Source organism: Rhinolophus sinicus, chromosome 7, assembly GCF_057876585.1.
Source record: "Rhinolophus sinicus isolate RSI-liver-muscle chromosome 7, RSI-T2T, whole genome shotgun sequence".
NCBI lineage: Eukaryota > Metazoa > Chordata > Mammalia > Chiroptera > Rhinolophidae > Rhinolophus > Rhinolophus sinicus.
In genome coordinates this window covers 19136499-19164280 of record NC_142507.1, presented here as the reverse complement: position 1 = coordinate 19164280, position 27782 = coordinate 19136499, and the positions used below count along the sequence as shown (strand labels likewise).

At 37.8% G+C, this 27782-nt stretch overlaps 1 protein-coding gene across 3 annotated transcripts in view; it reads right to left on the bottom strand.

The window, feature by feature from the left end:
• Nucleotides 1-27782, bottom strand: part of TOX (thymocyte selection associated high mobility group box) — a 295083-nt gene that overhangs the window by 129977 nt on the left and 137324 nt on the right. For 2 of the 3 annotated variants that reach the window (XM_074318657.2, XM_019756956.3), the window contains one exon: nucleotides 16874-16939. The exons of the other annotated variant lie outside the window; for it this stretch is intronic. In XM_074318657.2, coding sequence (XP_074174758.1) covers nucleotides 16874-16939 — 66 coding nt within the window. The remainder of the gene's footprint in view (nucleotides 1-16873; nucleotides 16940-27782) is intronic. 3 annotated transcript variants of the gene reach the window in all.

Genomic DNA, 27782 nt, shown 5'->3' with positions numbered 1-27782 from the left:
CGGCTAAAAAATATAACACCAGCTCTAAAAGTTCAATCATCAGTTACCAAATCTTTCTGCTTACAGTATATATCTCTTGTGTGAAAAATACATTAGTGCTCTGTGTTAAAATTAAAGTTTGATTAAATTCTCACATGTCTCATATATTTTAAACCTTGAGTCTTACAGACCTAAACCACCAGTTTCTGGTAAGTATTCATATAGGAAGAAGCATAAAAGATGTGAAGTGGGGAACTGGGTGAGAGAGAAAGCCTGTTTATTAATGTTGATTTCAAGTAAAGCACTGTATTGCCTTCTTTGACTACGTGTCTTCATTTAATCCTCACAATAATCCTTTGTGTAGCTATTATTACCCTGATTTCCTGAAGAGAAAATTGAGACTCAGAAGTTAAATAACTTGTACTCAGCTGGTAAACAATCAGCTCAGTACATATGAGTCATGAATATATGAAGGAGGAAGGCAATTTTATTGCTGTGATATTTACATAAGTATTTCAATTGCTACTATTTTATTAGGTGGAATGATACAAAGTTGCCAATACCCAACTGTTTCTGATGAACAAAATTTCATAATTTAAGAATTAGTATTAACATTAATATCAGGTCTTTCTTTGTCCCAAATTCCACCCCAATGCCCACCCCACTAAAATAAAATATTTACTCTATTAATCCAGCACAAGAAATCATACTTTGTCTTTTTTTGTCAACATTTCAAAGTCTGAACTCATTGATGTGTACCTTTCAAGAAGTTAACTGGTGTCTGTTTGAATTATTTCTGAATAAGGTGTAATTAATGCCAGTGATAAACGAAAAAGATGTTTTTAACTTTATAAATGCCATTAAGCCTCTGAACACACCTAGGGATATTCTACTTGTGGTATACTACAACTTTACATTCTAGAATTTCTTCAGTAGTTAAATCATAATTTGTGGTGTTCTAAGGAAGGTTTAATTGGTATCACTTTACATTCACTGATAACAATTGTACTATAATTTAACTAAGCTACATGGTTTATTTTCATGTAATTACACATTAACGTTATTTGATCCATGCACTTATACACCAAAACCACAGATTCCACAACTTAACCGGTAATGGGTAGTTATGTGGATCAAGAATTTTAACAACGGAAGGTTACTTGGTTGTTTCTGTTCTTTACATTATTCACCATGAGCCTATTACAGTGTAATTGATGTCATATAAAAGTATCATGGCAATTGAATAAAATGTCAAAATATCACAGAACTTACAAAAACTTCAGTGCCAGACTAAATACTAATTCCTCAACATTGATATCTGTGACATGACATAGACACCTTTATTTTGATTTTTTTTAAAGTTAATAAGAATAAATTTGACTTAATAATCGTAAGTTATATATTAGAAACAATTTACAGTTGGGGGGGATGTATTGAAATAGGGTACGATTCAATATTTTCCCTTATTTCACATGAAGCTGCCTGGTTAGAATCAGTGTACAAGTTTGTTTAAAGAATTACCAAATGAATAACGGAATAAATGCTTACAGGCGTGAATGAATGAATGCTAAAATAACTCTTCCAAGGCATGAAGTTTGTGAATACACCACTGTTATTGCATGGGCTTGAATACATATCCTGTATTCCCAAGACTGCACTGGCCAGGTGACAATGTGCTTCATAACGTTCATCTCTGAGCATGTCGGGAAGCCAAACATACGCTGGTAGAGATATAAAGGCTTAGGCAGCCTAAGAAAGGCTGGGGCAGGGCTGTGTGGTGTCCCTCGATGGCTGCTGACCAGTTCCTCTGAAGTGGCTTGCATTTACCATCCCAAAGTGGCTTGTATTTACTATCTCATAGTGATACCGAGGTCCCAGAGCATTTGTAAGGGTGGCTTCAGGGCCCCTCGACACTCAGAAGTTGCTGGAACCTAGTCCCCACTTAAGGTAGCACATCAAGTAAGGACCTGGTGGAAGCCTGGGTTCCACGTCAGGGTCATTCGGGGACAGCAGGTCTGATGTCCCATGCCCGGATATCAGCAAGGGCCTAATTAGACAAGTGGGCATAGAGGGCATGGGGGGGCGGGTTACTCTGATCACAGAACTCTGATCACAGAAGATGAGGGGCTGAGTGAGGCCATCCTTGGGTGACACATGGACCTGCTGTACTTGTCAACTGACTCAGGGTCCTTTTATGACTTGGGCTTATTTTCTTTCTTCAAGTCTCAGCGAGGCCAGGAGTTTAAAGGTTCTTTGATTCTCCAACTGTCTTGGGACCAAAGATCATTTGATCCTTCCTAACACCCTTGCAGAGCCTCACGAGACTTGGGACTATGCTTTCTTTTTAACCTGAGTTGGTGACCACCACGGAGTCAATCCCATGCCCTCTGCAGACCGATAGGTCTGGGTTCTGGTGTAGAATGCTGGAGGAGAATAGCCAGGGACCTTCAAGCTGATATCTTCCTTATCACACTTTCTAGTGCCTTTTACCCATCCCAGCCTAGAGATCAGACTTTTATCAGCAGTCTGAGCCCTACAGCTTTCCTCCTTCCAAAGGAATGATAAAAGTTAACAATGATCATCGTCTATACAAATAGAGAGACAGTATTTAGGGATAGAGGTATGACATTCTAGCCAATACTTTAAATTTTATCTTGGATCTTTATCATGTTAAAGAAAGGTAAATTGGAAATAAAGAAGCATGCAAAGTAATTCGCTCTAAACCATAGCCAGGCTGCAGAGCCAAATGGTTCAAAGAACTTAAAAGTATATTATTGCTACATAACCAGATTCTCCCTAACCTGAACGTAATCACTGGTCCCAGACACAGGAGGTCTCATCACAGTACTGGTGCTGGGATATGCCGTACACTGCACGTACCTGTGTGGCCAGGAGTGGGAGCTCTGGGTCATGTGGATTAGGTGGGCTGTACTATCGTGAAACTTGGCTAATTCTGAAACATATGTGAGCTTCTCATCATCCTCAAGAGGGTAATTTTATAGTTCTAAATAAAAGACTCCGTGACTATTTCAAGTCATGTTCTTAAAATCTGACCATTGGAATTTACACATTGAGCTGATAAAGTGCTACATCTTCCTCTGATGAGAAGACGACAGATTCTGGTCCAGGTGAGAGGACTCTTCCGTGATTGATGAGAATGGCCACAGAGCATGTTGGAAGGAATCGAGGCCCTGGTGTCCAGGAGAAAGGGACTGCGTCCAGGTTTTCGCAGCACGTATCGTAATGAATTCTGGGGCAAGTTTCTTAGTCCTGTGGGCCTCAGTTTCAAAACCTGCTTCATGGGGTTCTTATGAGCATTGAAAGCAAAAACATAAGCGAGGTAAAAAGCCTAATACTATGTCTGCCACAAAGAAAGTTCTTGATAAATGGCAGCTTTAACATTGCTTCGGTTATTGTTAAATGAAAGAAAACAAACCACCATGGACATTATGGGAGAGAATTTAGGCACTGTTACAAAGGAATGTCAGTATACTTGTTGTTGATCAGACCTCATGTTGAAGCACAGTGTAGCCCCATTCATACATAATATATTCATATAATTACTTCCCATAAATAGCTAACATTTCTCCTTTATTTTAAAGGGATTGAATTGCATTTTTGAAATTAAAGAATTAAAAAAATAGTAGAAAATTGTAAACAGGCAAAGGACGCTGAAGAGCAGATGATAATGACTTCATGTGCAAAGTACCACAACTCTTCTTGTTCAGGGAATGGTGCTGCCAGACCTGCAACCCAGGCTGTTCAGTTTCCAACAGTTCCACTCCTATTGAGCCAGGCAAAAGGCAAATGGCTTTGTGAACTGGGATTTCAGTATCTAAGTTTGCTACAAAAGCTATACTTTCTAACCTACTGTCTTGTGTCCATAGAAAGCTGTCTTCCCTGGGAGATTCTTGGCAAGGAGGTCACATTGCTAGTCAGATGGATCGTTTGTCAGACTAAAATCAAGAGACAGGGTTAGGAAAGTAACAGAGGATCCATCCTGATCTGTTTTGACTTGATCTGTTTGCAAGCTTTCCCAGCCATTGTCCTTCTGCATGTCCAACCTTCCCCAGCCTCTCCATTTCAGTGCAAAAGGAAAGCAAATTCCTCACCTGATTTCTGGAAGATCTCATTCCCTATCCATTTAATTACATACTCACATTCCTTTTTAATCATATTGTTTTGCATATTCCATGACCTGGGTATCCTGTTTACATTATTTCCTTCTTCTGCAACCCACATTTCCTTTTGCTCCAGCTTGTCCTTATTTTTCATTCTTTTTCTACATTATTACATCTGGAAGTGGGATGTTAATTAGGCTGGTTTTTCTTTGGACTATGGAGAATTCATGTTTTCATACTGTCTAGATAGAGTGTTAATATATGCTAACCAGGAACAAACAATGGGAAATCTCTTCTGGCCTTTGCCTCTTCTTCTCTTTTTAAAATCTAGTTTCTCCACCAGAGGGGCCTTGCATTTGTGGGTCACTGTCCACATATTGCAATCATTACACAGGGCACTCAATCTTCGGTGACAAGAAGTCTCATAACTCAGAAGAATTCAAAAAATATCATCTTGTACATATCTTTAAATTATATGATGGCTTCATGAAATCATGCATATACTAAAAATATGGCTATGGTTATAACATTGTAAAATATGTTTCTCATAGAGCTCTTTATTTGGGAGATAAATAAATAGCACTGCCATCAAACATATACAGAATGCCTTAATTTTTAATCTGTAACATAATTCCTGAAAGTTCTTGATAGAAATACGCTAATGTTTAAACATGCTTCGTCTTTTATTATTGAAAATTGTCACTGCATGATTCAACTAACGAAATGGAAATCAGAGTAAACTGAGGAGTTCACTAGAAAAATCATAAACTTCCTCTGTATGTTTTCAGAAGTGAAGATGCTGCATGTAATGGTGATTTCTCTCGCAAGAGTTTAAAGAGCATCAACATTATCTCTTATTTCTTTTGAGAAGACCTTCAGAAGTAGGTATTTTTCAGATTCTTTTGTCTCTGCGTGAACAAGGGCTGATAGCTTGAGACTATAATGTATTACTGTGGAAAGCTTCGGTCTGTTACATAAATCATCTTAACACTCAGCAAGAATTGTCCAACAGTGCCATTGATGGCTCAAGCCAATGATCCTGCAAACAATTTTTTTGTCTTTCTTCACATGTTAGACAATAGCAATAAATCATCTTCATTTAAAAACACACAATGTACTAATTTTTCAAGCAACAGTTATCAAAATGCAATTTTTGGTAGAAAGCACATTTATTTTATTTGTGCTCATTAATTTTTGTAACCTGTGTTGAGTAAAAGGCAATGAGTGCTTCATTTGCCATAGGAGCATTTCTTGTGTACCTACTATGTGTAAGGCATCCTGCAAAGTATGATTTGAGATACAAAGAATTATAAGAAGCAGATTGTTGTAACGAAAGTGAATTAGAAGCGATATAAGTACTTAGGCTGCAATAAAGATCATGTTTAAAGTGTCAGGCTTAGTAATATCAGAGTGTAAATGAAAGAGAAATTATTTGAAGCTATGATGATGAAGGGAGCATTATAAGCAGAATTACCCTGATAACAGGGCCTGAAGATCAGACACTTCTGCTGAGATACCATAAGTGCTCAAGGGAGGACCACAAAACTGACAAATGAGCAAGTCCAGACAACGCAGCAAGGAGGTTCAACAGCAAGGTCAGGTCTTCAATCTTTAAGAAAACTTCAAAAGGCAAGATTGGGTCCACCAATCAAAACAAACTTTGAGGTACTGGACCCAACACAAGCCTCAACTGGGTCTGGTTTTTATTGGATGATGGTTTTTCATAACTGAAAAACCTGTGAGCAAAGCCCAAATGACACCAGAAGACAGGGTGAACTTGAGGCCACCCCCGAGAATGCTGCATTGGCTCTTCCTAGGGCCAAGGTTGGGTGATCTTGGAGTGCTTAAGTGGGGTTAACAGGCTGAAGCTCTGAGGATTCAGGGGTCCTGGGACGGCGAGCCAAGCACTCTCTTATCAGAGGTGGGTAGGGCAGGGCAGTCCAACACTTTTTTGTGAATCACGCCTGTGCCAGGGCCACCTCTCCAGGGACTTCCAGAAAAGTCCTTACATTTACATATAGGCATTTCTCCTGCCATAATCCATTAATGATACTAAAATGGAGAAGACATTTGTTTTTTCTCACTATTGTTTGGGGACCTACGTGAGTCTCCGAGCTGTATTTTTAGGTGACATTTTAAAACCAAGTGTTGTATGCAGTTGTCATAAGGGCCTCCCTTTTGGCTAAAAACAAACAAAAAAACAAACAAACAAACAAACAAACAAACACTTCTGGGAAAGAAATAATGTACTCCCCCCACAACCCACAACCCACACATGAATGATTAGGGAGAGCAGACTGAAGTGGAGCAGCTACTTCTGAAACCCTGGTGGGGGCCCAAGGATGTTCTTCCGGTAATAGGTCATCATTCCGTATTCATTGTTTAAAGCGGATAATTAAAACGTTTAAATTTAATTGCTTAGTACACAATTTTTCGTATAAGTGCAGCTTATACTTTTTTTAGTTTTCCAGATGTTTTCAACTATCACATTGAGTTCATACGTTCTGAGATTTAGTGCTACATTTTTTTGCTTCATTTTATAATCCACGTTAACCAGAAGAAAAAACAAAATACGCATTAAAAAAAACCCTTAATCCAACCATCCAGAAACAAAACCAAACCCAAAACACCACACTATTAAAACGTGTATCTCCAAGATTTTTTTAGTCCCCACTGGCTATTTTGTTTTGGGCTTCTGTTTTTGTTTTTAATAACAAAATTCAGATCATAGAGTTCTGATTTTGGAGCTAGAAATGCTACATGCAAATCTCAATTCATCTCTTAGTATATGTAGTAACTTAATTCCTCTAAGCCTCAGTTTCCAAATCTGTAAAATGGGGATGGTAATAGTATTCAATTCATTAAGGGCACATCAGGATTAAATGTGGCAATGTAAATAAATTTGAGTAATATAGTGGCTCATAAGAGAATCAGTAAATGTTAGCTACAGTATTATTATAGTATCATATAATTTAATCTGGTCACTTAAAATGGATCATGAATAATTTTCCATGCCAATTAATATCATCTACATCATTGCCTAAATGGCTGTATATTATATTGTTGTGTGTATGTTCTATAATTTATTCCATTGGTTTCCTATTACCAAACATTTAGGGTGTTTCTGAATTTTCTCTGTTACAAAGCACACCGTAATAAATAACCTTATGCGTGTTTTTCCTTAAGATAGTATTCTAGAGTTCTATATTTTTGCTGAACTGGAATCACAGAATACTCACTCAAGAGAACTCAGAAACTATGCTCCCACTTTACAGATGAGAAAAGTGAGCCCCAAAGAGGTTAAATGATTTGACTGTATTTAGAGAACTAGCTGGGCAGAGGGGAAACCCATAGCATCATTACAATGATTTTTTTCATTTAAAAATTGAATAAAATGTTTTGGGTTTTAATATAACATTTAAAAATAGGTACAGCCTTCCAGCTTTAACGAATTTTTTAAAACCTGAGTTAAATTGATTTTTGTTTATGGTCAGGTTTTATTTGCTAAAGTATATGCAGGCAGCCAGCACAGAGCTGAACATTCAGTGTTGGCCTATTTTTACATGTACATATTTGATACGTAAACTTAAAACTACATGCTAGATGTGTTTATGGCCATTCTTTTCATTTTCGCCTGCTGTGTAGAAATCAGTAAAATAAATGCTGGATATGTAAACACACATTATTCACTAAAATGCCAGATTAGCCGAGGAGAAGAGCTAAGCAGATGGCTTGGGCTCTTGAACTGGCTCCTCCCTCAATCAAGGGGGCCAGAAAAAGGACAGAGAGCTTCCTGTTTCTACTCATTGTACTTTGACATGCAATACCTACTCTTTGGATCATTTACCAGGAAACGACTGCAAGCGGATCCCTAGATGTTTGAGGATCATTTCACTTCCTAGTCTTTGCTACAAAGAAAGCTTACGTTGATGTAGGGCTAACGATGGGGACATGGAAGAAAAACTCAATTGGAGACAATTCCCTCAGTTTGATGGAGATAAAACCCCTCATCCTTCAGTTAGTTACCCAGAAGTGGGATCCCTGGGGAAGAGCGGTGGGAAGGGTGAGGCATCCTCTGTGGAAAGACCTCCTGTATTTTGTTACCTTCTGGGGCAAGAAAAGTAGTGAGAATACAGAGGACATGGGACAGCAGTGGTGGTAAAGGTATGGAAAAGGCTGGAAAAGAGGGGAAGGAAGGATTCACCACTCTGGACAAAAGAAGCCAAGGATAGCAAATAAACACTTGACCTTGTACAGCTTTTCGGTGTGTTTGAACAGATACAAAATTATTGCTTTTGTAGGTAAAAGATAGTCAAATGTCTGCAATTTCATTTGGTTTAACCTACTGTTTTCAGAGTATTCCTACACATATAACACACTGCAGTCATCTCAGTATTAACAAGAATGGAGGTTAGTACATCAACGTTTGACTTAAAAGTTCTAAAATAAAATGAAGCCTCACCGACAAAGGATGGAGTCAGACTTGGGCGTTAGGCCCTCCCTGGCCAGAATCCTAGCTCTGATATTTACAATTTTTGATATTTGGCCCATCACTCTACCTCCCTCATCCTTGCTGAATTATTGTAAGGATTAAGTGAGATAATGTATGCAAAGCCTTTGCTTAGTTCCTTGTCAGATACAAGTAGCTGCCAGCTGACAGTTACTATTATTATTATGGATATAATTCATTGATTACATTATGGGTAGGGGAGTGCTAACCTAAACTTCCAGCCAAGCAGAACCTTCCTATTAAAACTTACCACCCTGTGGACAAGCAAGACGTTTAACTGAAGTTAGATCATAAGAAATAAACAGCTGGGTACTCACAGTACCCAAGTCCATGCTGCTCCTACTGGTAACTTCTATATAAGGCTGCTGGCCCTGCCCTACACCCACAACCCTATTTCCTGACCAAACCCCCATCCCTTCAAGACCATTGCACTTTGTGAGTTCAGAAAATAACAACTCACAATAGGCTTAGGTCTTCTTGAGGGAGGGCCTTCTCCTGAAATGCTGGGAGGCCCCGTCGCATACAGGAAAGCCTTCTTATTGGCCTCAAAGCATGACTATCAGAGCCCTTGTGAGTTTCAGACCAGGCTATTCCACTTGTATAATTTGATTTTAGAACTCAGAAGTCACTTGTTTGACTTCACTAGCAAAAGGATCAATTATCGTAACTTATAAACAACAAGGAATATATGGAGGATATTTTCCAAGACAGCCAATTACTTTCAAACCATTAGGGTTATGGTAATAAATCTTTATATCCAAATTGTGAAATAACATAGATCAGAAAAAACACAGGAGAAAGAAATAAATAATATGGATATAGATGAAGGTTAAACTGAAACCCTCTTTGTGTTTCTGGGAAGTCTAGCTAAATCGGCTCCAAAAGCGAGGAACTGAAACTGCAAAGGGAAACTTGACACTGTCTTAAAGGTGTTTGGGGTGGCAGATGAGGCTATGAAGGAGGTCTTAGAAGAGATACGGCTGGGTGGAAAACAACCTCAGCTTTTCGAGGCCTCAGTGTTCTTATACTAAAAATGGGCAAAATCACTTCTTCTTGATATATTGGCACACTAAAATTTTGGGGGGTGTTTCGTACAGTCCTTAAGTGTCTTGGAAATGGAGCTGTCAGAGACAGATGACATTATTCAACATATTACTACTCTTAACTTAAACATCATATTCATTTTGTAAAATTTTTTAGTGACAGGTTGATTATAATAAGCACCAGAAAAAAAAAATCTATCATGTTATATACATTGCAAATTTTAACGGGAAGGATTACTTAGTTTTTCATAAATTCACATGCTGAAGTAAAACTATCTTCAAAGTACCATTTTAAACAAGCCAAAGGGCTGTTTTGAAAATGCATGAAATGTGACTGTACAATATAATGGGTCAGGCTGTGTACTAGAGTCAGGACATCTCTTCCCAGTGCCTAAGGGTCTTGGTGTCACTTGACAGTCGCCCACCGAGCAAAGGATCCTCCACATGGAGCTTGATGCTTTGAGACTCTGTTTTCACCACCAGCGCTATTCCATTCAGATATTTTCATAATTTTTATCACTGAAATTCATTTCCCTAATGCTTGAAAAGCGTACTATTTGACAATTATAATAAAATTCTCAAGCATACTCAGTAACAAACATTCATTCTCTGAAATAAAAAATTAGTTATATTTACAAATCCCACAGCTTGGAAATGTATATGATACACAACATTTAACCTGTCAGCAGCCTCATTAGTGTCAATGAGTGGGAACTGGCATTCAGGAGATGGTGTGCTCTACATATGTTTATGTTTTAAAATGTCCCTGAAATAGCCCCGTTAGAGAGGTTGATGTAAAACACTCTACTGGACAAATGAATTTCAGTTTAAATTTCACGATCTACTCTTAAATTTTTTTTTGAGGATTTCATATTTCTCATGTAAATGATCATTTATAGTTAACAGTCAATGCCCAACTAAAATAATAATAATAATAATAGCAATAATAGTAATAATAATCATACATAAAGACTGGGTGGGTAAAGAATCATCTAACGTTCAACCACACCAATATGTAAATAATCAAGAAAATATACAGAAAAACTGATGTATGTTTGACTCTCAACAGTCCTAAGATATATATTTGTATGGAGCCCATATTCAGTATCCATACAGCTATTAAGACATTCTTATAAACTGTAAGAAATATGTGAGCTATTTCAAGATATAATTCTGAAAAACAGACTTCCATGTAAGAAGCCAATTTAGGAGGAAAACAACATAAACAATAGTAACTTGTGTGCTCAAGTGAAGCATCTTTTTAATTTTGAGTAATGAAGATGTCAAGCCAAATGCTAGAGTAGTTTAACTTAATTAGGTGGCCTATTTTTCCAGGCATCCTTTCATTTCCCATTGAAAACTCAGCTTGTATGCAAGGAAACAAGAGCAATTTTGTCTGTAATGAATACCTCTGGGACAGCGCAGAGTAATCATTTGAATGCTACACTGAAGACTGGTTTGAGTAACTAGTTTGAGCTTGTTAAGATGCCAGACTTTGTTGGACTAACTAGATTACTCAAAGCACGGCAGCTTTGCCATTTTATTGGGTCAATGGTCAAAAAGTCAAGTTGACTTTACTCCTGAAATTTCTGCCAAAAGGAACCAATCTGAAAGTAATTGGTCTAATTATAGTTCAAATTTATGTCATGATCATGGAAATTTTATGGCCCATAGTGAAGAATTTTTTTTCTCAAAAAAGCTCTTTAAATTTTACTTCCAAGGCCGTGTTGTTATATCTCATTTACATTTAGCTTAGAGAATTTTCTCATTAGGAAAATATATAATTAAAAATATAGATATAGAGTGGCCGGATAGCTCAGTTGGTTAGAGTGCAAGCTCTTAACAACAAGGTTGCCTGTTCAATTCCTGCATGGGATGGTGGGCTGCACCCCCTGCAACTAAGATTGAAAACGCGATTGGACTTGGAGCTGAGGGGTCCTGGAAAAACACACTGTTCTCCTGCGCCTAATAAAATCTTCAGCAAAAAATAAAAAAGTAGCACTCAAGTGTGAAAGGAGGTGATGAGAATTAGTGTTTATCTGTATATATATATGTATATATATGTATGTGTATATATATATATGTATATATATGTATGTATATATATATATTTAAAGGAATCTAGTTAGGTTCCAGATATATATATATATATACACATATATACATATATGTGTATATATATATATATAAATTATTGCTATGTTTGCAAATCTCAAAACATCATAATTCGAATAGATTTAAGAAAATATTGTATAAAAAGGAACTTGGAGAGTCCTCTTGATTCCACTGCCACTGTAGTGCTGATGACAAACAGCACTACAGTATTATTGTAAGAATAATTATATATTATTATCTAGTTTATTATCACATTAATTCTTTGAGTCCTGCACTTGAAATGATTGATTCTCTGAGGAGGTGGGAGTGCTGGTGCCTTTTGTTAATGTGTTGAGATGCTAACACCAGATGGAGGGGCGCTACTAAATGTCTACAATGCAGGGCTGAAAAATCACTGCAAGTTAGAAGACTCAAAGAATTAATGTGACGAGGAAATATACACAAAATATTTTAATTCGCTTATTCATCTCTCAACAAAAAATGTTGCATACACATAATTCTAGGCACAGGAGATCCAGAAAGAAACAAGAGCTCACAGTCAGTTGGGCAAGACAGTGAAATGGGTACCAATTCTAGATGCTATGTGCCACAGAGGGGCAAATATGTGCCTCGATAACTCAGACCTGCACAAGCTAGAGAGTCACGGAGGTGTGTGAGTAAGGAACAGCAACAGTGAGAGGAGAAATGGAAAGATGGAAATGAGATGAGACACCAGAATGAGAAACCATGAAGCCCAGGCAGTAATTATGTAGAGGAGACGGATTCAAAACTTATGCAAAAAAGTATAATAGAATCTACACTCCCTGAGATTAACTCAGGGCTGAGTGATTAGGGAGCCTCCACGGCTCTGTCTTGGGTGACTGGGTAGGTGGTGCTAACTCAAATGACTATAGGCAATATAGGAAAAAGAGATGTTTAGGGGGTGAGGGAGTAGTTTGAAGGTGATGAATTTCGATTTGATGAACTGATATGTTGAGTCTAAGCTGCTGTCAGGGACAGGTGTTCAGTGAAGTTAAAAATCAAATCTGAAACTAACATGAAAGAACTGCCCTAGATATATAGATGCTCTTCAGATTTTTTTATTCAAAATGTATGGTGTGAAATGTATGTCAAATGCTTAGTTGTAAGATTCTAGGAAAAAATAATATTGCTTTATTTTATCATGGTTATTTTTCAATCTTGATATTTGAGGGCCCACGTAAGAGACAATTTCAGTGGGGGAAGAGAAAAGAAGCAGAGAAAGAAACCTGACCACAGCATGAAAATAATTTAAAATAGGATCTCAGGTCATTTAATATTTAGAGTTTATTATGATGTCCAGAATTAACAACAAAAATTAGCTCATGCTTAAAGGATAACTGTTCATGGAAAGGAGGAGGAAGAAAGAAAAGTAAGAAGGATGGAGGAAGGGAAGGAAGGAAGAAATAAAGGAAGCAAGGGGGTAGGGATGGGAACCAAACAGAAGGAAATGGTCTAGTGGAATAAAGTCTAAGGTCAAGGAGGAACTGACTTATTGAAAATACGGTTGTCAAGTAACCAAAGCTTCTCCATTACTTGACACAGAAAAATCTTCTGATCCCCATACCATGTGATTATAGTATATATAAAAAACAAAAAAAACAAAAAACAAAAATAAAACCCAGTCCTTTCACACAGTTTTCACACAGTACTCCAAGTGAGGCATGCATGAGAGGAGTTTCTGTGTCAGAGAACCTGTGAAAAATGTTGCCCATGTGGGTGGAAAGCTTGGAACAAACAAGCAGCCATGGAAAACAATATTCTGGGAAATGCCATAGAAGAAAGAATGAGAAAAAGTAATGGTATATGTTCAAAACTAAAAATAAATAACCTTAGTGCCATAGAAATTTCTGATCAAGACAACCAGCCTCCTCTTCTGTTTCCTTTGATATATGTAATTCAAATACACATTTATGTCTTGAGTACAATCACAGATAATGAACTGTGGAAGGTACTATAATGCTAGGGCCTGGAGAAAGGGGCTTGAGTTTTAATTAATTTACCCCTTTCGGCACGTGAATGTGAGTGGGCCTGGGAGATTGTGGAGAAGGGTCTGAGCTCCGGTGGAAAGGCCATTCTTCTCTGCCTCATTGTGTACTCTGGCACACTGGTCAATCAAACATGATAGGTTAAGAATGAGAAAGGAATGAGTTTATGACGGACTGTTGGCCACTCCTCAGCCTGGCTTTCCTTTTATTAGCCCACTCAGACTGTCCCACAATCTATACAGGAGCGAACCTGTGATTTCATGACGTATCAAGCAACATCGGTCCCCTTAGCCAGGGTCTGGAAACACACAAAGAAATCTTGCATTGCGTGGTTCAAATTCTATCCAGGGTAAGAAAAATTTAAGTGGTTTTTAAAGTAGTGAGTGACCAGCACACTTTAGTTATTAAAGGAGAAAATAGCCAATATTCCAAGAATGGAGCCAGAGAGAAGTGGAAATGTCATGGGTTTTTATTACATAGTTGTCAGGCTTATTATGAAGTGGTATATTCAATTTAAAAGCTGCCTATCAATTATAAAATTATATGCAAAAAAATTTTAAGGATTTGTATACACCCACTTAAGAGGTCTAGAATGCATGCAGTAGATAGCGCCAAAGAGCCCTGTGGGACTGTCTAAAAGAATATCATTAATTTTTACAGTGTACTTCCATTTCTGGAGCCGTTCCAGCATTGGCTTTCTATAAAAATCATTTCAAGTTTAGAATTATGCTATTTGCTTGCAGCAACATCACAGGAGCAGTAGTGCACCATATGTTCCTACTTAGCAACTTAGTCTATAAGTCCCAAAGCATGTACTGATTTGAAAATTGAACAGGAATTATAATTGTTGAGTGATGCTATGAGGCAAGTTGTCTTGGATTACTAAACTATGCAGATGTTTGATGTTATGTCGGAAAAGGAACAACACTTTTTTTTTCCCCCTGCAGGGTGACTAAAATCTTATTTATGGTTGCTGAAAGGAGTAAATTGATTAAAATTCCCTAAAAGAATACCAGGTAATGAGTTCTTGAACACATTGTATTACAGTAAACAAAAGGAATGTTAAATGTGAAATTTAGCTAAGGTCATTCAATTTATGTAATTTGTGGTTTATTTCCCCCAAGAGTATACATTATCTTCCATTAGTCTAATTCTTAAACATTCTAAACACATTTTAATATATGCTACATTATTAAAAAATAGTTTGATTCTGGAACACAAACCTGCCATATTTTTACAAAGACAAAGTATTTGGAGCTCATTACTTCTTCACAAATTATCACTGGTATTTGAAACATTTTTAGTAACTCCTGACTGAAATATTAAGAAAAATAATGTTAGTTGTTTGATTTTAGTCAGGGCTTAATATTATCTGTTGTACTTGAATTTGAAAATCTAAGAAGCCAAGCTGTTATGATATATCATTATATATATATATATATATATATATATATATATATATATATATATATATATGCTTTGAATGTCTAACCCTTTATCCAAAGGTCTTTAAGACGGACATAGTGATTCTCTGAAAGGGAGCAGCTGCTTTATAACAGCAATCATTTATTGAGTTTGTGTTTCTACTGTTTCAAACAAATTCAATTAGCCCTTACACTTCAAAACCCTAAAGGCACCAAAGAGATGATACTGGGTTGCTCTAATCTAATAGTAATACTAAACTTGTCAGTACAGTTTTGGGATTGATGGTTAGAAGAAAATTAATAGTAACATTTTTCATTTTTTAATCAAACAGTCCTATTCAGAACCACCTATGGATCTGGGAGGCTACTTAGCTGAATGAATTGAGTTCAGTAAGAATCCTAAATGCAAAGCTCAGCCTTCCAAAGGTATTCTGTCTGTGATCAACTCAATTTGAATGGAAGGAAATGTAGTCCGGATCTTTGAACTTCACGATGACCTTCTCCTCTGAACAATATAGTGTGGTTTCTAGAATGTCTGCCAGAGAAGGCAGTGATCATAACTTGTAAATGCAAAGTTCATAGAGAGGCAGGCCTGCCTCTGTTTTGAGTTAAGCACCAGACATTTTGTTCTTAGAGAAATTTCAAAGCCCTAGAAAGTGTACCCCTAACATATACATTAGATTTAATTCAATGACAAGCACCATGAAAAACATAGAGGTTTTCTAATCCTCCTATCCACCCCCCACCCCCCCCCAGCTATCAAATCTATTTGGGAGACTATGTAGGCATTGAACATTACAGCACTACATTAGAATTTCCACCATACTTACTGTTACATGAAACTCCAAGCTACCATGGTTTTATACTCTTCTAGAAAAAAATGTTTAAGTCCACAAAATGCTCCTATGAACTCACCATCACTTTCATTCATTCATTCATTTATTTTTACTTACAATGTTCTTACATATTATGTTATACTGGCACCCTAGGGCAGATATAATTTTTCTTTAAATGCCCTCCCTGGATGAAAGGGCCTGGTCTTAAGTATCTAAAAATAAATAGCCAAGCATTTACTTTTATAAATGTAACCATTTACATTTTCATTGGACTTCTGTTGTCACCTCTCATGATTAAATACCTTGTCAACCATTCCCAGTGAAATGGATACAAACATGCCCTTGAAAGGTTTCAATCATATCATGCATTTGGGCTTGTAAGCTACCCACCCAGTAGATTCTGAAAGCAGCCACATAGTGATTTTGGCTATAAATATAACATTTTATTGAAAACTGCCCCAACAGTTGATAATTAAAGCTATTTGTGACATGTGTAGCTTAAAATGATTAACTTATCTATAGTCAGAAGCACAAATAACCTGCACCTGTAAAGACTTTATTTCCTAAAGGTAAAACAACTGTTTAGGAAAGATCATGCTGGCAAAACAGCTGCTTGCTGTTCTGGAGGGGAAACAAGGTAGTATCTTTCAACAAATGCCAACTTTGGTGTTTTATCAGCTCTATCTCATTAACTGGAAACAAGGCTTAAATGCTTTGTTTATAAATTATGATTATTCCTGATTGCAGCAGTTACTGATAGTGCTACTCATTTGCAATGCAACTCTTTGAATTTGTTTAATTACAATTTGAAACAAGGCAGAGAAGATTAATTAACCCACCTGGCTGGCTGGCACATAGTCCTGGCTCGGCTCTGTCATGCTCATATACATGTTCTCACCGTCAAACTGCGAATGAAATAATAGTAAACATTCAGCAATCTTGACTGTGTGCAGGTTTGGTGTTGTTTTTTCCTGTGTTTTTTTTTTGTTGTTGTTTTTTTTTTTTTTTTTTTGTGTGTGTGTGTGTGTGTGTGTGTTTTGTTTTGTTTTCCACTATCAAATTGGAAAAGAGTAGCCGTAAAAAAAAATACTGTGGTTGGGAATACGGAAAATCTGTCACAGCAAGTGAGCCACAGCTTTGATGTTTCTGTTGTCATCCTTCTTGACCCTGGATGTCAGTGATTCGGAGTAATTAGTACTCTCGTAATTACAGCAAGCAAGCAAGAAATGAATGGTTTCCTTTCATCTGCAATCTGTTTTAAAACAAAATGGCTCATTTTGCATACCATGTATACATATTGCAGTTCGGTTGTAATGAAGTATTAACTGCATGGCATGATTTCTGGGGGGGGGGGAGGATAATGGAAAATAGACTAAGGCACAGCTCAATGCATTCTGAGGTTAGCTCTCAAAAATGAAAAAGTGCGGCGTTTTCATAATAGACTAAAACTGGCTTCATCATAACAGCCTTATGATTAAAATTTTTTAACTTTACAATAATATTTGAAAGAGCACGTGCCACTACATCCATGGCTAAGAATGGTGATAACAGTGAATAATAATAAAAGTATATGGACTTGATGATTCAATTTTCCTCACTGAAGTTTTTCAAATACCTGAAATTAATGTAAGTGTTACAAATGCATAGAAATTTATACACAGATTTACAAGTTAGGAAGAAGATGGGAGGAGGAAATTCACAACCAAGGAACCATGGGATAGTTCAAGCAATAACAACAATAACAACATACTTTCCATTATTTGGGTTTTTGAAAGCAGTAATCACTCCATTCAGACTTAATCCTCAACTATCTTTAGTCACTTGATAAAAGGGTAAGGCATTCCTGTTTTACTTAGAGGGAGAACTTTCCCAAGGAAATAATCAAATGGACTAATACAGCGGGCTTCAAAGAGCTGAGTCGGAATATAATTTCGTTGCCAGACTAATTTCAGACATGGGAACTTGAAAATCTGAAAAATTCCTTCTCAAGACAGAATAGTATTATTGGGGGAGGTGCAAGTACACAGTAATATGGATATACTTTATATGCCATCAAAAAACAGAGAAAAAAAATTGTGTTATTGACAGCACATTGCATCACCTATGAGGTGCTAGCATAAGACGGTTGTACACACAGTAGGGAACACACCAAAGCTTCTGAACTGTAGTCAGCAACAGTGGGTGCCCTGAAGATTCACATATACAGAATCTGCAAGTCAAGACCTCCCAAAGGACACTGAAGCACTCACGAGGTTAGGTTCAAAGAACCGAAGAATTTCCTCACACATCACCCTGCAAATATATTTCATATAAGTTTGTGAACAAACTTATCTAAACAGACATGGAATCACTTATTGAATGGTGTGGTTCTTAGGACAAATCAGAAATAGCACACTTACAAAAGACTAGCTGCACAGGTGGTTGCTTTGTCATCTGGCTCAAGAGCCCTGAATCCAAGTGACTTACCCAAGGTTGCCTTTCCATCAGCCAGGTGAACACCTTCAACCCAAGACAATCCCAGCCCCAATCAATTCGCCTGCCAGCCCGCCCGCCCGTTATGCCTGACAACTCAAAACCCAACAAAGAGCATCAATTAGCATTTCTCCACCCCCACCCACTGTTGGTTTGTTTGCAAATGTTTTTAATGTTAAGATGCCAAAGAACCATTTAAAATATGGACAGTTTCTCTGACTGTAACAAACTAAATTGAACAGAAGTAGTGAAGTGAATCAAACACTCCACTGCCTGTGCATATTCTATAAATGTGCTACTTTCTATTTCATCTTCTCTAACTCATTTTCTAAATCTGGTGTCGTTCTGAAGCCAGCGAAGGCTTTGGAGTTTTGGTTTTAAACTATCCAAAGTGTATGCTAATTGGGCATATTCAGTTTTAACTGCTCTTGGTAAGGACTCTTTCCTCAGAAAGTACCAATGCTCAAATAACACTGAGCCAAGGCTGAAACAGCATTTTACAATGATAGTACATAGCTATAGGAATTTTTATTGAGTACATTTTATGTCCCCATCACCTACTGGTATCTGTACATTAACTGGTGTGTATGAACTGATTTAATCTTCAGAACAACAAAGAGTTAGGTATTATTATTACCTACATTTTACAAATACAGATAAAAAGGCACAGAGAATTTAAGTTAGATACTCAGTGTTACACAGCTCTTAAGAAGCAGGGCTGGGATTCAAAGCCAAGCATACTGGCTTTCTAGCATACGCACTTAACCACCAGAACATATTGTCCAGAATGTCTACAATATTGTAACACTTCCAAAAAATCATGAGTCTTGGTGAGCTGTCAAGTTAGTAATCAGGTTGGTGAAACGTCCCCGAATGCTTTATAATTAAGCCTTACAAGACTGAGAGGTGGTGTGAGAGTTAATTTTATTTGTCAACTTGACTGGGCCATAGGGTGCCCAGATATTGGTCAAATATTATTCTGGGTGTGTCTGGGAGGATATTTTTTGGATAAAATTAACATTTGAATTAGTAGACTGAGTAAAGCAGATTGCCCTCCCTAAAATAGGTGGGCCTCATCCAATCAGTTGAAGGTTTGACTAGAACAATAAGGCTGATCTTCCTGAGAGTAAGAGGGGAACACCTCCAGTTGACTGTTGAACTGGGATATTAGTCTTTTCCTGCCTTCAGACTCAAATGGAAACATCAGCTCTTATTAGGTTGCAAGCCTGCCAGCTTTTGTACTAGAACTATACCATTAGTTCTCCTGAGTCTCCAACTTCCCAACTACACATCTTGGGACTTCTCCGCCTCCATAATTGCATGAGACAATTCCTTACAATAAATCTCTTTCTATGCATAGATGCATCCTGTTGGTTCTGTTTCTCTAGTGAACGTTAGCTAATACAGGTGGTTACTTCGATTACTATCAAGATATTCATGACTCTTCCAAAATCTTCTTTCTGGAGGACATACGATGTAGAAACACGTGAAGAGATGACATATATTTCATGCTACTGCTTGCTTTCTAGGGGAGCAGAAGCCATGCTGATTTTGCTCTGAGAGTCTCTGGCCTCACAGAGCCCACTCTCCGTGCCCCAGTGCATCCCACATGCAGTCACACCTCTTCGTTCAGAAGGTGTCGTTCCCTTTTACTTGTTGAAATTCTCCTTACACCCTTCAGCTTCTCTTAGTCAGGGCTGGGCTGTCTCCAGCCTCTGAGCTCCTGTAGAAGACAGCTCACTGGTTCCAGGCAGGTTTTGCTGTTAGGGGGCTAATTCCAAAGGGCTGTGAGCTACCAGAGGACGTAATACACATCTTAGGTGTCTTTAGTGCTTCTGTAGCTTAGGGTCAGCACATACACAGTCCTCAAGGAATATCTAATTAACAAAACTTAAATGATATTTGTTATCTAAATAGATTACCTTCCTAGAGAGAGCAGTGACTTGAGAAAAAGAAGAATAATCAGCTTTTTAGAGAAAGGTTTGAAGGCTTTTTAAAGGGGTCAACTGAAAGTCTTACAGTATATTTAACTGGTTGCTGTAAGAGCAGAAGCCTTAAAAAGAAAAAAAAAAATGTACAGAAATTGCCAGGACACCATTACTCAAATACTGGATCAACTTCTTCCTCAAGGTTTTTATTTAATTAACAAACATATAGATTGGCCAAGAATCAAGAAACGTGGCTATAAATGAGTGTATGCCCTTTTTATGAAGAATTTTGAGTTAACAAACAAAAACATGTACATGTGTCAGACAGGCCCAGCCATTCCCCTTGCAGTTGGACAAACCCTTGGACTCAGGGAGAGAAATCAGCCAAGATCTCATGGGCCCCCACTGCTCCCCCACACAGACCCTGTCAAGTTAATGTCATCACTGTGCTTGTCACAGCTCCACCCCATCGCACCCTGTCCAGCAGCTGGTTCCAGGGATCTCAACATTCTTAGAACACATCCTGTGTCATGGGCGTATGTCTACTTGTCCTTTGAATCATAGTGCAATAGAGACCTAGAATTTAGGTCTTGGAAAAGTCCCTGAAGGCATCATATCTGTACCCTTCACGTTATGATTGAAGAAAAAGACTTTTTATTGGTCACGTGGCCCATCTGAGCATAGAATCAAGGTCTGGATTTCTAGAAGAGTTGTCAGACTGTTTTATACTCCATCACTTACAAAAAGTGGGGATCACACTCTATGACTGTTTGTACATGGCTTGTTTACATACCCCCACCTTCCGGAAGGCACAGCACTTGCTTATTACACCAATGACCCCACCTCACTTCACTCGGACCACATATTAGATGACCCTTATTAATCACTGTTGCAATACATTGTTTCACTAAAAATTACTAATGACAATTCCTTACTCCTTATGTTTATCACAGTTATTATTCTTAAAAGACAAGAATTTAGGCATTCTAACTTTTCAAAATATATTCAAAATACCGGGACTTTTAAATTCCAAGCAGTCCCCATTTAAAACTGTGAAACAAAGTTTGAAAGAAGAAATAGTCTGACTTATTTAAATCTAAATGTAAATGGCCTCAGCTCAGGATTAGCCTTTCTGACCAAGTGCTTTTATACTCTTTATTGTGTTTTTATTTCAAAGCACCAGGGGATGCAATCACATAAAAAGTCATTTATAATCTTCTACTACAATTTTTTGAAATTGTTTTTAGAGGATATTAACCAAACCCATAATCCCAAAGAGCTTTTCAAACTAGGTGGTTATTATTTCTTCTATTTAAAAACTGAAAGCAGACATCCAACACTGTCTGAACACAGTGAATGATGCGCAAAAACGGGCAATATTAGGCTACCGAAACCACTAACACAAGAAAAATCAAAGATAGAATGTGAAATGTAAATCAATCATTAGCACTGGTACAGGAAATGGGATCTTTTTAGGGAAACCATTAGAAGAAAACCAGAAAACTGCTGCTGGAGGAGGGCGGGGTAGGGGGAGACCTCATGGAACTCATGAAACAGTACCACATTGTGCTGCCTATAAAAGGGAAACCTTACATTTCTGGGTGTTTTCTGAAGGAATATTTGATACTTTGATTTTTTTTTTTTAAAGAGTTAAAAATGGAAATGTTTATAAAGGGAGTTAATTTGACATGTCTTAGAAGATGCCTTATAATAAATCATCATAAGAGAGGTAATATCCTCAAAATAAAATATTCGTTTTTGTATTCCTTGGCTAATATAAGACTACAAGTCATCTTTGTGCGTGTGTGTGTGTGTGTGTGTGTGTGTGTGTGTGTGTGTAATGGAGGAAAGAACAAGTTTGGTCAATGAAGTCAAAGACTTATGCTGTTTCATGTACAGTCAGGCATTTTGAAAGCTCTAAGCATAATGGGAAGGGTGATAACGTGTGCATGAACATAGCTATTACATGGCTGCTCACTCACATAGTAACATGTAGCCAATAAAAACTGAGCAAAGCACACTCCTACACTTACTACACGACCTCCCATTCACAAAGGAAAGTTCAGGAGGCACTGGAGAGGGAATATGTGCTTATTTGCCTTCCAGTTTCAAGGCTGAAAGTGTTCACGCAAGATAGTCTATGTGAGGCAGTCTGCCTCCACGCCGAGCCAGGCTGAATGAAACCTGCGCTGAGCACAGTGGGCCAGAAGAGCAGCTAGCACTGCAAGGAAAGGAGACCAGCCACGCACAGGCTATCAACACCCACGGAACAGAAAGCAGAGTTACTTTATTAGTGCTTTGAGTGCATGTGTGTTACAACCTGGGAGCACACAGAGCTGAATTAGGAAAGAGAAACTCCTCTCACTCGAGCTCCTGTCACTTGAACTCGAGTGGTAAACACTCTGCTGCAGATCTGAATGGCATGGAGAGGAAATATGACCTGGGCATAGCACGGCTGTTTGGAAGACTTGGCCACTGGAGGGGGAGAGAGAGAATACTACGGTACCCACAATTAGATTGTACGCACAACTTTAGAAACTGGACTCCGTTTGAAGTGAATTTATGTTCTCATTTTTGTGCCAGTGATGTATTTATTTGCGGAAGAATTGTAATTGTATATCACATTTCCTTTGTTAACTTTGAGAACTGAAATTTTCAAAATAATGCTATGTATATAACTTGAATCTGTACGCGTAAATGCTGTCCTACACCCAGACTCAAAGGCATGACTCGAAGAGAGTCATAGCGGCATTTTCCTCCTGCTGCTAAGCGTATGGCTGCAATTCAATGTTTGTTTGTTTTTAAACAAACACACCAAACTTATTAACTCAAATGAACACTGTATTCTTTTAAGTAGTGCCCTTATAGGCTCCACACTTAAGATAATGTTGCTACCATGGTTGAGACCAGCTTCAGCTTTCGCAGGCACATTCTAGTTGCATTAACTATATGAAGGCATTTAATTGTTTTACAATTTGTAATACAGTGACTGTTACTACTCACATTTTACAAATGACAAAAGTGAGACACAAAGGAATTAGGTAACTTGTCTGAGATGGATCCAATCACATGTTCCCCAGGTCTGCTCAGCCTGCCTGATCCTCAGGCCTTGGCCACTGGCCTTTGCCTCTCAGAATGGCTGACACCATGCCCATGGTCATGAAGCCCCAGACACACTCCGTCTGCTGCCACAGCTACAGTGCCCCAAGCCTTACATCAAGAAGCTCTGCACCTGGTCCAGAGCCAAAGAGGTTCTGCCTCCCTCAGAGTCTGTGCAGAAGGGCTGGATAACATATCCTGAGGATGCTAAGGAAATATGGCCCAGTGGAGAGGACTGGCTCACAGCGTTCCCTGTGGCCTCTTTAGGCAAGTCCCTCACAGCGACCCGTGATGATTGGTTGCAAAGCTGTGGCATCATGGAAACGTGCATCTTCCGTTTTGCTCTCCCTGCCTCCCTGTCTCACTTTCTATTTCCCTCACTCTTGTTTTTTTGGGGTTGCCCTCCCAGAGTAGACAGTGAACTTTCACCTCAGGCACCGCTTTCTGGGGAACTGGGACTAAGACAGTGCACAAGGCACACAGTAAGTGACCGTGCTCTTAACTGCACTGCTACACTAAACTCACCCCGTCTTTTTTCCTGCCTTCATTATATTATTTTTAAGAATCATTAATCTATTTTAAATTCCTGTGCAAACATGGAAACAAACTCATGAAACAGTAATAAATAGAAGAACTAGGGTTTCCCTATATCACAAAAACATCACTGCAGTCTCAAGTAAAAAAAAGCAAGTTTCTAGAAAACTTCATTAACCCTAAAATTTTAGCACAAAGCAATTCAGTTTCAGTGTGCATTATTCAAGAAAGAAAAGAATGTGTGGAGAAAGTTTTAACTATCACTCCAAATTCACTCTGGAGAATTTAATGGAAATAAGTTTAACCAAATCAAAACATGCATGACATCTACCTGTGGTTTTTACTAAAAGGCCTCCACAAAGTGTCTGATATTGCAAAATCAGGAGCAATGATTTCTGATTCCACACTGGAGCCTTATTTTTGAAATGAATTCCCAAGTAATTTGAGCTTCTATAAATTGTAAAGCTGTAAAACTATACTGTATGGTTGAAACTCTGAGTAGTTTCAGATAATTAGTTCAGAACATTCCTCTGACTTGTCGTGTTTTAAGACAGATTTTTCTGAATCCATCTAGTAGGAGCACAATTGGAGAAGAACGTTCAAACTTGCTGGCAATCCTTACCTAAGCTCACTTATTTCCACATCAGATCAGCCCTCACCTCATTTACTACAGTACCTAAATCCTACCTAGATGTGGAATGAAAAGTATGAAAGTCATTACTTTTTGGGGGCTGGCTTTTTTATTGTTAGTATTCCCTTTTAAGCACAGTGAACATATTTTAGTATCTGACATGTAGAGAAAAAGATGACAATATTTTTCTACACATGTCTCGTTTGGAAGAGCATGTTCTGTTCTGGGAACCTCAAAGCAAGGAAAAAGGAAGAGACTAGCAAGAGTTCAGAACACCGAAAAGGTTATGAGACTTGAATGACAGACGTATAAAAAAGATTAACAAAGAAGTTAGACTGGTTAGATGACAATTGAAGGGGATAAAAACCTTTTTTTAAAAAAAAAAAAAAAAGATTTGAGGACAATTTTGAATAGTTTTTTAGATTAAAAGTGGTAGTATCAAATGGAAATACAAATAGGAAGGTACAGAGTTATTAAGATGGAGATTCTCACTTCCTTATTATTATTACTCAGAAAATAACATCGTGACTAAATATAACAATAATGTTACAGGAATAGACTTTCGGTAATTAAAACCTCCCAATGGTAGGACAGGTGTTGAAATATATTTTGGTATATTCAGGATAAACCTGACCATTTAGAAATACAAAGGTTCTTTGACATTAATTTTTTTCAGGTTCCAGATAGTTCGTTTTCTAAATTAAAACATAATGACATTTTAAAGAACTGGATTAAATAGCAGGGGGAAAAAAATCCTTCAAGTCACTGAGTATGGGTTTGTCCATTGTGAAAGGAAACAAAGCTCTGTGGTCATGTACCTTTCGTTTTAAGAAACATGAAAAGTCACACAATCCATTTGTTAAACCAAAAGAAGTATACAATTTTTTACTTTTCTTAACATCCTCAAACACTATATAGTTGTATCTATTTTTGCCTACTCTCCATTGATATTTAACTGTGATTTCATGTGGTTTTCCCTCCTGACTTATCCACATTTTTATGATGATTATGGCATAATTTTCCTTGCTTTAGCTTAAGGCCTCATGTATAAGATGTCCCCTTCTTAAAGCATAGTCATTACACATATTTACAGAGTTTCAATTCCAAAGTTTCTTCTTTATTATCTCCTTGTTTATACCATGTTTCCCTGAAAATAAGACTTAGCCAGACAATCAGCTCTAATGTGTCTTTTGGAGCAAAAATTGATATAAGACCCAGTCTTATTTTACTATAAGACCGGATCTATAATATAATATAATATAATATAATATAATATAATATAATATAATATAATATAATATAATATAATGCCCAGTCTTATTTTACTATAATATTAGACCGGGTATAATATAATATAATATAATATAATATAATATAATATAATATAATATAATATAATATAATGATATATGATACGATATGATATAATGTAATGTAATACTGGGTCTTATATTAATTTTTGCTCCAAAAGATGGAGCAAAAATTCTAACGAATCTCCCTAGATCATTCTCCCACTTCCATTTGACTTTTCATGGGGTGGAGTTAGTATTCTCCCAAATACTTTACCCTTCTTTGTGACAATGTCCTTTTCATAGCAGCATGTGTTGCCAGAAACACATTGGAGCTGAAAGTGGAAGTCTTGTTGCTGGAAACAACATGCCTGCTTCTACTCAAAGCCTTATTTATACTGCATGGTGAGGGGTGATTAGTTTCCTCTGTTTTACTTTCTGGAATGGCACCATGGGGGGCTATTTTGCTGAAAAATTGAGAGAAGAAAATATCACTACCACATGGTACTATCAGGGGTGAACCATCTAGCATGGTCTTGCTGGTACATCAAAATTCAATGGTAAACAACACATTTACAGATTAAAATGTAGTAAACATTCATTCATTCATTCAACAAATGCTTACTTTGCACCTACTGTGTGCCAGGCCACATTTTCAGTGATGGCAACTAACATTTATTGAATATTTACTGTGTGCTTGGTACACATATGCTCACTCAATTTAATCCTTAAATTGTGAGGCAAACAGTATTCGTGTCCTTTTACCAATATGGAGACTGAGTCTTAAAGAATTAAGTCATTTGGAGGGGGTAGAGTAGAGCATTAATTCCAGGTCTGCCTGGTGGCAAGAAAGGACCTAATAAGATCTGCTAGAGGGAAACAAGACCCTTGCAAAAAAGAGGACCAATCAACAAGCGAGTCTTAGATATCCCAAAGTAACTGTAGAATTAGTGAACATCACGACCAATTCAATGACTACCATGACAACCAACTTCATTCTACTATTTTAGTGACAATCCCCACTTAATGATAATGGGTACTTCCACAGTCCACTCCAACTGGACCACAGCAGTCCTTGAGGGATGCAGAAAGTATGTTAGAGGGAAAACAGAGTTGAATAACCTACAGTAGGGTTTGAGAACCATCTCTGCCACTCAATAGTTGTGGACCTTGGGGAGATACAGCCTCTGTGAGCTTCCATGGCCCCATCACAGGATTGTCATGAGGGCCAGACCTGCATGGGAAGTGCCTAGCACAATGCACATGTCTAGTAGATACTCCAAACAAGTCCCTTACCTTTCTCTTTACTGCTCGATGACCTAGACCAAGTTAACCTGAGTACATCAAACTAATCTTCCTCTCATCCTCCACTGCTTAAAATCCTTCAATGCTCCCTAAGGTTTTCAAGGTAAATTTCAACTTCCTTAGAACACGAGGCCCTTATGATGTGAACAGCAGCACCACTTGTTTATGGCTGGTGTCTACTCTAAATGGCCAGTGCCATGCCAATGTTAAGTATTTTTAACATCACTCCTGTCTGCATCTCGTCACCCTGCATTTCATCCTTGCTTAATGGTTTACATATAGCCCCTCAAATCCCTGCCTTGATTCCTTCTCATTATCTCCTCTAACTGGAAAACCTTTCTACCTCTTACTCCCTGTTACTTCCTTCCCTATTTCCTAGTAATAAGATGATCATGGAATGGAGCACTTCTTAGAGGGGAAGGAGGTGGTATTGCTAATTATGGTTGAACACCAGGCGTAAACTTGGACTGTCCAGCCAAGGAGACTCTTC